This window comes from Suricata suricatta, chromosome 9 (genome assembly GCF_006229205.1).
Source record: "Suricata suricatta isolate VVHF042 chromosome 9, meerkat_22Aug2017_6uvM2_HiC, whole genome shotgun sequence".
Taxonomy (NCBI): Eukaryota; Metazoa; Chordata; class Mammalia; order Carnivora; family Herpestidae; genus Suricata; species Suricata suricatta.
In genome coordinates, this window is record NC_043708.1 from 96,702,588 (window position 1) to 96,715,190 (window position 12,603).

At 34.6% G+C, this 12,603-nt stretch overlaps 1 protein-coding gene across 1 annotated transcript in view; it reads right to left on the minus strand.

Moving 5' to 3' along the window:
- Nucleotides 1–12,603, minus strand: part of ADAM10 (ADAM metallopeptidase domain 10) — a 133,684-nt gene that overhangs the window by 67,217 nt on the left and 53,864 nt on the right. The window contains exons 3-4 of the mRNA XM_029951142.1: nucleotides 7,118–7,236; nucleotides 4,722–4,880 (exon numbers count right to left, since the gene is read on the minus strand). Coding sequence (XP_029807002.1) covers nucleotides 4,722–4,880; nucleotides 7,118–7,236 — 278 coding nt within the window. The remainder of the gene's footprint in view (nucleotides 1–4,721; nucleotides 4,881–7,117; nucleotides 7,237–12,603) is intronic.

Genomic DNA, 12,603 nt, shown 5'->3' on the forward strand with positions numbered 1-12,603 from the left:
AGGTGCCCCTAGAGTTTTATTTTTAATAACCCAAAACTAGAAACAACTCAAATGTCCATCGACAGGTGAGTGCATAAATATGTTATCCACACAATGAAATACTACTCACCAATAAAAAGTAATGCACTATTAATATACACAAGAACAAGTTAAATCTCAAAAAAAATGTGCTAAATTAAAGAAACCAGATTTTTTTGTTAATACGTATTATAAGGGCACCTGGTGGCACAGTCAGGTAAGCATCTGACTCTTGATTTTGGCTCAGGTCATAACTTCGTGGTTCATGAGTTCAAGCCCCATGTCAGGCTCTGAGCACGGAGCCTGCTTAGGATCCCCTCTCCCCTTCTCTCTGCCCCTTCCCCACTCATGAGCATGTGCTCGCTCGCTCTCTCTCTCTCTCTCTCTCTCAAAAACAAACTTTAAAAAATAGAGTATGTAACATATAACTGCATTTACATAAAATTCTACAAAATGAAAACTAGCCTGCAGTTTAGTGCCTGAGGAAAGAAGGATTGAGAAGAGAAGGACTACACTGAGTAGGAGGAAGCTCTCTGAGGGAAAACGGATATATACACTATCTTGACTATGGTGACAGTTTCACAGATGTATACAAATGCCAAAAAATTATCAAACTGTATACATCACACATAAGTTTAGAGAATAATGTATACCACAGCAATGTTCAATAGTATAAAGGGGGAAACAATCTAAATTACATGTAGTTGATTGGTTGCTAAATAATACATTCACCAATGAAACAAGAATATTATGCAACCATTTAAAAGAAAAATGTTAATGGCAGTGGACACACTTCTACTTCATTAAAGGGCAAAAATAATATTTTTTATACAGTCACTTGATAATCAGCAAAATAAAAAATATTTCCAGCTCTAGAGAAAAAGCAGTTAGGCATAATCCAATTTTAGAAGAGATAAGGGATGTTAAAGATCTGGTCTAATGCCCTCATTTTATACACAGAAAAAGTATTTACTTGCAAAAAAAAAAAAAAAAAGTAACACCTTCCCATAAGGTCACAAAGCTATTCTAGTGCATCATCTTTATTTCTCTTCTACTCCATTCTCATACATTTGGCACACCTCAGTTCTCTGACACATTACCACTTGTGATTTCTCCCTACCAGGTCTGCCACTAACTTGTATGATCCTGAGCAAATGAATCAAACCCTGAAGCCGTTTTAATTAGTTGATCTACAAGGCCACCTTTAAGTCCATATTCGAACACTCTCTAAGCTGCTGAAACCAATAATATCTACATCAATAAATTCTTAGTGTAATGTCTGAATATAAATATGCAAGATAGCAAGATTGCTTATGCAAATGATCTAATTTACAAATTTACAAGCCATGAACAAAGGACAAAGTGGTACTCTTACCCTGTCATAACTGTTCACACTTCTATGTACTAGAAGAAAGTGCTTTTTGCTACTAAGTGCAAAATTGAACAAGTGTGAATTTTAAGACAATAAATACATGTGGTCATCACCATCACATCTGAGTATCAAAGTGCCTGGAGAAGTTACTAAATATTTCTACTGAAAACCGTCCCTGTGTTTTTGTACCACCTCAGAAGCCATTTCCTCCAGGTTCTCCAGAGCAGAAATATCAGTCTTCATGGTGGCTTCACAGATTTATACCAAAAGGTGCAAAAACAGTATTAAAAGAAGAGTAGCCAAATTTTCATCAGAATACCTACCCAGACCTGGTATACCTCACATCATTTGCTTCTGCTGAGAATAACACACACACACACACACACACACACACACACACACACACACACACAAGGACATGGACACTTAAGTTCACTCAAGCATATACACGGTGATCTAAACAATCCAGAGTGATTAAGTTGTGAAAACAAATTAGTAGCACTTAAGAAAATTATATGAAACTAATAATATAATTAAAGGAACATCCTTTCCCTTTTAATTAGTCGTAAAATAGAACATCCATTGCTAAATATACTGAGGAGAGAATTTCCTTAAAACAATAGACACAAATATGTCATTTTAGAGAGGCTTACAGATTTCAGAAAAGCCCCAGAAATCCTTGGAGTAATGTTAGCATTGACAGCTTTCTTTCATGAGTGAAGCAGAAAAGCACATGGTTAAGAACACAAGATCCATAATCAAGTGACAGAACTTTCCAAAGCCTTAAGTTTCCTCATATATAAAGTTGGGGAGAAGGGACTATGTGTGCCTATTATATTTATAGTGTAATTATGAAGATTAAATGAACTAATGCAAGCAAAAACTTTATATAGAACCAGGTACACATTAACTAGTAATAACTGCTCTTACTACTATTATTAGTACTATAACCTTAATTATTCTACTCAAGAGAAGTTAAAGAGACAATTAAGAGTGAAGGGCACCTGGGGGCCTTAGTCGGTTAAGTGATCGACTTCAGCTCAGGTTATGATCTCACAGATGGTTGGCTGTGTTGGGTTCTGTGCTGACAACTCAGAGCCTGGAGCCTGCTTCCGCTTCTGTGTCTCCCTCTCTCGCTGTCCCTGGCCCCCCCCCCCCCCCGTGCATTCTGTCTCTGTCTCTTTCTCTCTCAAAAATAAATAAACATTAAAAAAAAAAAGAGCCAAATAAAAATGAGTGATCTATCTGTCCTCTAGAAGAGGAGTAAGCTAAGTACAGCCTGCGGCACAAGTGAGTCCTCTGATTCGGTATGCAAGCTAAGGAAGGTTTTTACATTTCTAAATGGTTGAAAAGATTTCAAACAAAATCACTCTACACATTACTATTTGTAAGCTCTAATACCACTGTTGGTATATAATATGAAGAATGTGAAAAGGCATGAACATATATTTTAATTGGGTAAGTAAAAACTAAGAGCTGAAACCAATGGTAAAGTTAAATGCCAAAAAGAAGAAAAAACTCAGTCATACCCAATTTCACTGATCCTCCAAGCTAACTCATCATCTTTGGGGAAAAAGAAAGGTTGACATAAAGGAGGATATTTGGAAGTTACTGTAATGCAAAGGGGAAAAATGCAATTATATGACAGGAAGAAATAAAAGTGTAAACAAAGAACAGAATATGCTTAATCTACATACATATAGATTAGAGAAGGAGGGAAATGAGAGAAGATCCATAAAAGGCAGAACAAACAGTATAGGGTGCTTATGGGAAGTATAAATTAACAAAGGATAAAGTGTGATTAAAATAAAATTAAAAACATGAGTTGAAAATCTGTCCATTACTCTCTTCCTCTCCCTCCTTCCCCAAAAGGCCTTGTGTGATTTTGAGAAAATATTATAAAGAAAATGTTTCAAGATTTAACTAAGTATCTATAAAGAATCTGATCCAGAGATTAAATCATATTTGGAATGTTAAATTATTTTGTTTGAAATATTTTCAACCATTTAAAAATGTAAAAACCTTCCTTAGCTTACATGCCAAATCAGAGGACTCAGTTGTGCAGCAGGCTGTAGTTAGAAACCACAGCTGAAGAACTTGATAGGAAAGGTAAACCTGCAAGATGAAGTTACTAAAAATTACAAAGTAACACACAAGTCAAGTAGATAATAACTCTGTTTGAAGAAAGGAAGGCAAAGGAATTCATATTCCAACATGTGAAGGACTGTAGCTTAGAGCTTGAGAAGAGTCTGAAATACCAGGAGAGAGAACTGGGAAAGGAATCAAAGAGGGATGAGTAAAAATATAGGCAAGTAGCACTAATGAATTTATGAGTTAGCAAGTAGCTAAAATCGTAAATGCATCCATCTAGAATAATTATGCTATTTTCCGTAACAATCCAGCATCAGAGATAACAAGCAGCTGGACAGATTGAAGAAGTATGGAAACCTTCAGAGCTGATGGAGCAAAAAGCCAAGATGGTTAGGGTTTCCAGTACATTATTAGGAATGAGAATGAAATTACTGATAATAAATTTCTGGCTGTAGAATGTAAAATGAAGCCAGAAGGAAGGTGCCAAGTTAGGAAAATAGGCAAAACTTAAAAGACTAGTCTAATTACAGTCAAAAATAAAATACAAGAATTCAAGAAGCATTATAAATTAGAGGAATGTATTTCTGCATTACTTCATTAAAGCATTCTCGTGATTAGATGACCATGAATATATGGACAATGGTAAAATTAAAAGAAATCTAAGTACATTTTCTACTCTGAAAATACAGAAAAAGAACTCTCCTAACAAATTACCATCACATAAAGACCATGGTAGAAGACAAAATCCAACATGATAAACCTGGAGTCTTACCAAGCTAAAGTGCAATCATTATTTCAAGATTCCAAAAGGAATTATTCAAAGGATTTAGACATTACAAAAATACCTAAAATATTCCTTAAACACTACACAAATATCCACCCTGAAATTTACATAAGATAATGATGCTTCAGTAGGCCACACACACAAAGGCATTATAGCATTAAATGACTGGCTGATATCAGAATATAGAATTTCCAGTTCAATCAGTGTTGTTGACTCATAGTTCAAATAGAATTGGTTGTTTCATGTCAACAGAGTAGGACTGGCATGGACTAACAAGGAAATCACTTCTTTATGTAGATTTATTTTACATTAAATTGAGACTTCGGCTGTAAAACTATTTTCTAGCCTGATTCATAGCTTAGGAAAGTAAACACCTCAGACTTTGTATGTCTCATATACATTTAACTATTTATATGCCTTTTTGCAAAAGGCTACTTGATAAAATTTAGTACTTACTAATATCATCTTCATGATAAATGACAGAATGAAAGGGTAGAGTTCGGTCTTTAATATATCTCTCTGCTGGCTCAACATAAAATGTGCCACCACGAGTCTGGATGAATCCTTCAAATCTTCCATCGATAACCGACCCATGGCTAAAACTTCCTTCTTCACCTATTAATGAAAGCAACAAACTCTTGAAAAATTAATTTGTACATAAATGCTAAATTCATTCTCCTTTGAAAAGTTATTCTTACATATTTTTAAAACCTGAATACAAATTTATTGGGGAAACTAATTTTCACATCAAATACATGAAGCTGAATCTGAGATATGAACAGCAACTAGTACTTAATTAAAATCTATACAACTACTAGCTAACAACAATCAGAAATAGAATATCTATCTCCTTGACAATCATATTCCCAGAACCTAAGCATAGTGCATGGCAAGCATTCAATAGTCACTCGATAAATAATTGTTAAATTAACTTAAACTCAGAAAAAGGCAGGCAGATCCACTGATAGAATATGCACTTTCAAAATAAAGATATTAAAGCATCCTTTGAGTTTTTGCTCTAATTACCATAAGCAAAAAGTTCTTTTCCCACCTGATATAATCTGCATGAGACCTCTGGCTTCCTTTTATATAAATACATTGTTTAAAAAAAAAAAATCTCAAGTAGTTCAGAAGTAATTTGAACAAAACTATATCAAGAATCCCTTTTAAGATATTGGATTTGTAATACTGTCCCATCAATTATACTTCTCTAGTGAAAGAAAATATGGGATTAAAAAAAAAAAAGAAGAATATTTTGAGATATTCACAAAGAAAAGCTGAGCACCAACCATCGCAAGATAAGAAGTGGAAAGCAGGAAGATGGTACTTAAATGTTAAATTTACCTGTTATAATCTTCTCATTAAAGTAAGTATCAGGCTTTCCATAATTTTAAACTGTAGACTAACACTAATTAACTGACTGTGAATTAAATACGGATTAATGCTAAGAACCCAAGACACTGATATTTTAAATGACATGATTTCTGTCTGCAAACTTCTTTATTAGTCTTGTACTTTTCTTGGCCATCACCTAGCAAAGAAGTGTGGACACTAAGTTATCTTCTCAGAAAGATAAATGATCAAGGGAATAGTAGGAAATTATAGTTTGACACTGAAAGTCTAGACTAACGGAAAAACACTTTCCTCTGGTTACAAAATTACAAGAGTACAAAAAACTTTTAATTTATTAAACTAAGTTTCATCTACAAGTGAGAATTTTTAAGTATAGAAATACCTTATTAATTTGACATAATAAAAAATTTTTTAACTTAATTTTTCATAATGTTATGATTTTGAGCAGAAATCTAATATATAGAAATGAAATATAACTTTTAATTAACTTTGTCTTAATAACAGAGAGCCCTCTTGGGTATTTATTAATTCTACAATTAATTTGTACAATTCTAACAATATTTTGATCCTCTCTAATTCCTCCAGAAGACTGACCATTCTTCCCACACTACTAAACTGTCAAATGTCACTTTCTCTTGGGGTGAAGTGTGCTCCCCATCCCCCTAGTACCTTTTTAATCAGCTGTTTTAAGAGAAAGTTGTTAGACCTGTGAACACAGCAAACAAATTCTGAGAAAGGAAGGCCCTGAAAGGATTTTCCTATGCATAACTTTGCCACATTATTTTTGGCTCTTAAGATGATCTTTACAGTTTTCCTTCAGATTTTTCCTCTTTTCTTATAAAACACATCCAATTTCTTGCTTGAAAGATTAGAAAACTAAAAAAGTCATTAAAAATTTTTTAATCCATGGGGAGCCTCGGTGGCTCAGCCAGCTAAGCGTCCGACTTCGGCTCAGGGCATGACCTCACTGTTTGTGGGTTCGAGCCCCACATCAGGCTTGGCTGACAGCCAGCTCAGAGCTTAGGGCCTGCTTCGGATTCTGTGCCTACCTCTCTCTCTTACCCTCCTCTGCTTGTGCTGTCTCTCTGTCTCTCTCTGTCTCTCAAAAATAAATAAAAAACACTAAAAAATTTTTTTTAATTTTTAATCTAACAGTTTGGAGATATTGAGAATCAAAATTTCATACCTTTCAGTAACCAGGCACTGTATAATTCAATATTAAAAAAAATACATGTAAAGATAGGTCCAAGGGTTACTTCATTCTTCAAAGACCGTTATCCTTCATGACATGCTTAAGTCTCTTCAGGATTTATCCCACCTTTCTGTCTTATGCTTTTTTTTAAAATATAATTTAATGTCAAATTGGCTAACACACAGTGTGTAAAGTGTGCACTTGGGTTTTTTAATCCCATCTTTCTGAAATATATGTTTATACCTCAAAATATATGTTTCTGTGCAGAAAAAACGAAAGAAAGGAATTCTTCTAAGGCTCAACTTACCATAAATATGTCCAGTGTAAATATGAGAGGTATCATAATCAAGTACTTTATTTGATGTTTCAACTTTAAATTCATCACTGAAAAGGGATGTATCCCTCCTCATCCGTAGGTTGAAATGTCTGCCAAAGAGAGTAGAAATGGAAAAAAATTAATTTAAAAGGATCCAACCTTTAAACAACTTTTTGGTTAGAAAGTCTGCAAAATATAAACAATTTGTCTACTTGGAAATCTACTGTCCAAGATTTCTCTTACAAAAATTTGCTCTAAAATTCAACCTAGTTGTTAGGACACAAATCTAAATTACATACAATTAAACAGTAACTGTCTAGGAAATATTATAAAATAAATGTCTATAGGTTGATTCCTACATGGTAAAACAAGTTCATTCTGACAGCAACTAAGTTGCTTGGACATAAAAACAAGCTTCTAAACCCAATTACTATTATTTGCCACTACCTGTCTTCCCTCTTCAGTAATTCTACAGCATTGCCATTTTCCCCTACTTTTCACAACTCAGATAAGACATTAAAACTGGCACCTATATTAATGATTCTTCTCAGAAAAGCAAGTATGCATGCTCTTTTTCTTACACATACACATGTGTGTGCACACACGTACACACACACACACACACACACACATATACGAACACACAACTTTCAACTCCTATATTTTTTCCCTGGGACTTCTAATTCTACTAATTGTCATTAGACCTTCCTCAGTTCAATTTAAGAAGCCCATAAGACGACAATATTAGCTGAAATCATACTCATTCTTAATTGTCCTCAATAGCGTAATGAGAAAGACCAAAATACCGAGGTGAAAATAAAGAATCTAGGGTTGACTCAAACTTGAAATCAAATCTTATATCTAAAATCTACTAGTCCAAGATTCAGTCTGTTAAATGATGATTATTAATACATTCTATCTTGTAAAACTTTCCTAAGGGTTACACAGCTTATAATGCATATAAAGTCACTAACACAGTACCTGGCACATAGGAGATGTACGATAAATTACAACTAATTAGCTATCATTACCAAACTCTTAAAAGTGTATCAAGTGTCTTTCGTAACTGTCATAAAAGTCTGCATGTAGCACAATTTCTACTCAATGAATCTGATCTAACATGTTCAATTAGCAACCCCCCAAAGTTAGGATATGGAGTAACTGGAACTCTCACACAGGGTTGGTAGAAGTACAAAAAGATGAAATCACTTTGGAAAGCTGGCAGCTTTTTTTAAGTTAAACATATGAAACCCCTCTGACCCACTATTCTATCCCAAGAGAAATTAAAACCAAAGTTCATAAAAACAAATTGGACATAAATCCCCAGAGCAGTTTTAATCATAACAGAAAATCCAGAAATAACCAAAATGTCTATTAACAAGTAAAAAGATAAAGACTGTGGCTATTCATACAATGGCAAACTACTCAACAATAAAAAATATCAAACTACTAAAAATATGCACTTTTCTGAAGACATAGAAGAATATATATATAGTATAAGTTCGTATATATGTAATTCCAGAACAGGCAAAAAGCTATCTATATTGAAAGCAGACTGGTGGTTGCCTGGGGTAAAGAGAGACTAAAAGCAAAGGCAGATGAAGGAACATTTTGCTATGATCAACATATATCTTAATTTGAATGGCAGTTACACAAGTATAAATATTTGTCAAAACCTAACTCACACTATACACATGAAATGAGTACAGCTGACCTTTGTACAACATGGGTTTGAAGTGCATGGATCCACTTATACATGGATTTTTTTCCATAAATGCAGTACCGTGCTATTTTCTTAATAACCTGTTCTCTCCAGCTTACTTTAAGAATACAGTATAGAATACTTATGACATACAAAGTATGTGTTCATCAACTGTATATATAATCAGTAAAGCTTCCAGTCAACAGTAGTTAAGTTTTGGGAGAGTCAGAGTTGTACAAGGATTTTTGACTGTGTCGGAGGGTTGGTGACCCACCACCCACACTGTTCAAGGGCCAACTCTGTATTTTATTTTATGTAAATTATACCTCATGCTCACTTTGGCAGCGCATATACTAAAGGGAAAAAAAAGTAAATTATACTTCAATAAAATTGATTGTAAAGAAAAACACTCATTTTTCAAGTAATTAATGGTCAACACGGTATGTTTATTAGCTTCAGAAAGTGTGTCCTTTTTTAAACTTTATATTTTCCTAATTTCATGTCAATCGTAGCACTCTTTTACTCTGAAGCTGTACTCATTTTTTTATTTGCCTCACCAAAACACTCCTAAAGCTTTCCAGGTGCTGTTTCAAGGACTCCAGACTAAGAAAAGCATCCTTAGAGCCTTAAGCTTTCAATCTCTGGCCCCAAGTAATCAACAAAGCCAAACATATCTTCTAAATGGAAATTCTACAAAGTTAAAAATAGACTATCCTGAACAAACAGGAATCCTGCCTGAATTCTTGCTGTGCATCCTGTCTTTTCTTAAAATTATTTTTGCTAACTGATGGGAAATTCTTGATCATATATGCAGGTGTAAATACATACATTATTTTTAAAGGATCACAGTATTCTGAAAAGCCATTAATTTATCATTATATATATTTTTAATTCATTATCTGAAAACAAGTACCTTTGTTAAAGAGAAATACTATCTGAAAACAAGTAACTTTGTTAAAGAGACTAAAACACTAAATGTCCAAGGGCTTAGTATATTTATCATTCTGGATTTATTATTCAACAAAACTATTATGCCCTGAAACCATTATAAACAACAGTATATTCTATATGCAAAAAAATGGGGAGGTGTAAGCATCAGAAATACATTTAAGTTCAATATAAGAACAACCTATGCTACACTCCTTACCCAAAAAAGTAGTTTGACATCAACTAAAATGTCTTAAGCACACAGCAAACCTAGAGGGATGTTATAATAGGGAGAACTTAACATTTAAAGGAGGTCCCTTCCAACCCTGATACTGATAGTGTAAGAAAATCATCTCACATGTACAAAACATTATTCTCTATATTGATTTAAGTTGGACTAAATCGTATGTAAAATCAGTTCTCAATTATCCATGAATAGTCAGGTCATGATCTCATGGTTCATGAGATTGAGTCCCATGTTGAGCTCTGTGCTGTGAGTACAGAAGCCTGCTTGGGATTCTCTCTCTCCCTCTCTCTCTCTCTACTCCTTCCCCACTCACATGTGCATGTGTACACATGCACACACTCCCTACTCCAATCAATCAATCAATATTTTGAACAAAATATCAACAAGAGAAGGAATGAAATGATGGTGATCCTGAAAGGCAGGCAAATGGGAGAAAGAAGCCAAATTGAATTAAAGTCTGCCACAATCTATGAAACAGATTACGAACGGATAATCAGAAGCTGGACATAATTTATTCCATTAACTAAGCCACTGAATTCTAATATCTTAACTTAATTCCCCTACCACCTGTTTAATACATATCTTTAGGCTATTTTAATATTTCTATAAATTTTTGCCACCTTTGTATTGAACATAATACAAAATAATAATAATTAGCTAACTACATTCTATTTTCTCAGTTTCTCAACAAGCCCTGAATAAAAAACAATCTGAAAACCTGGTTTTTAGTTCTTTAAACTTTCTTTCAGCTCAAAGGCCAGAGAAACTACAGTGAACACTACCTTATAAAAATCACAGTACTCTGGAAAAACAGTTTGATGGTTCTTCAGAAGTTCATAGAATTACCATATGACCCAGCAATTCTTCTTCAATGTACATATTCAAAAAACTTAAAATCAGGGACTCAAACAGATTCTTGTATACCAATGTTTACAGTGCATTATTCATAACAGCAAAACATGGAGACAACCCAAATGTTTATCAACAGATGGATTTAAAAAGTTTATGTATAAGTGGTATAAATATACAGTGGATTACTCAGCCTTAAAGAGGAATGAAACTCTGATACACGCTACAACATGGATGAACCTTGAAAGCACTTCTCACTTGAGAGGCTACTGAATACTGAAAACGAACTGAGGGTTGAAGTGGGAGGGGGAGGGGGAGAAATGGTGGTGATGGAGGAGAGCACTGTGGGGAAGAGCACTGGGTGTTGTATGGAAACCAATTTGACAAGAAACTATTTAAAAAATTTAAAAAAAAAAAGCACTTTGCTAAGTCAGTCAGACACAAACGGACAAAGATAGCATGATTCCATTTATGTGAGGTACCTAGAATAGGTAAATTCATAGATATAGAAGGTAGAATAGAGGTTACCAGAGACTGATAAAAAGGCAGAGATGGGGAATTACTGTTTGATGGCTACAGAGTTTCTGTTTGAGAAGATGAAAAAGCTCTGGAAAGGGATAGTGGTAGGCAGTTGCACAACACTATGAATGTACTTAATGCCCCTGAAGTGTGTACACTTTTTTTTTCTTACATTGATTTATTTTTGAGAGACAGAGAGAGACAGAGTGTGAACAGGGGAGGAGCAGAGAGAGAAAGAGACACAGAATCTGAAGCAGGCTCCAGGCTCTGAGCTGGCAGTCAGCAAGGAGCCCAATGCAGGGCTCAAACCCATGAACCATGAGATCATACCTGAGCCGAAGCTGGAAGCCACCCAGGCGTCCCTGAATTGTGTACACTTAAAAATGATTTTGTGGGGCACCTGGGTGGCCCAGTCGGTTAAGCGTCCGACTTTAGCTCAGGTCATAATCTCAAAGTCTGTGAGTTTGGGACCTGCTTCAGACTCTATGCTGACACCTCACAGCCTGGAGCCTACTTTGGATTTTGTGTCTCCCTCTCTCTCTGCCCCTCCTCTGCTAGCACCATCTGTCTCTGTCTCTCTCAAAAATAAACATTAAAATTTTTTTAATTAAAAAAATGGTTATAATAATTGTTATTTTACCACAATAAAAATAAAAAATAAATTTTTAATCACTGTATTCCAAAGAGGTGGAGTATGAAATAAAATTGTGTGGTTAAAGATACCCTATCTGATTGAAACAGTGATATTGCAATGATAATAATGAGATTATAACATTCTTCACAAATGTATATACATTTATGATTTTCACAGCACTTTTATGTATATTCCTACATCTTATCCTCATGGTAACATTGCAAAAGCATGATAAATATTTTTACCAAAGAGTCACTAGATAACAATTAGGACTAGAACTCCAATATTTGGTTGCTGCATCTTGCTCTTTCTACCACACCATAATAAATGCATCCTAGGCATATGATTTAAAAAGTCAAGCTAGGGGCGTCTGGGTGGCTCAGTCAGATAAGCATTTGACTTCGGCTCAGGTCATAATCTCACGGTGTGTGGGTTACGACCCCATATCAGGTTTTGTGCTGCCAGCTCAAAGCCTGGAGCCTGCTTCAGATTCTGTGTCTCCTCCTCTCTCTGCCCCTTCCCTGATCACATTCTCTTTCTCTCTCTCTCTCTTAAAAAAAAATAAAAATAAAAAAATAAAAATAATACATGCTGAGTGC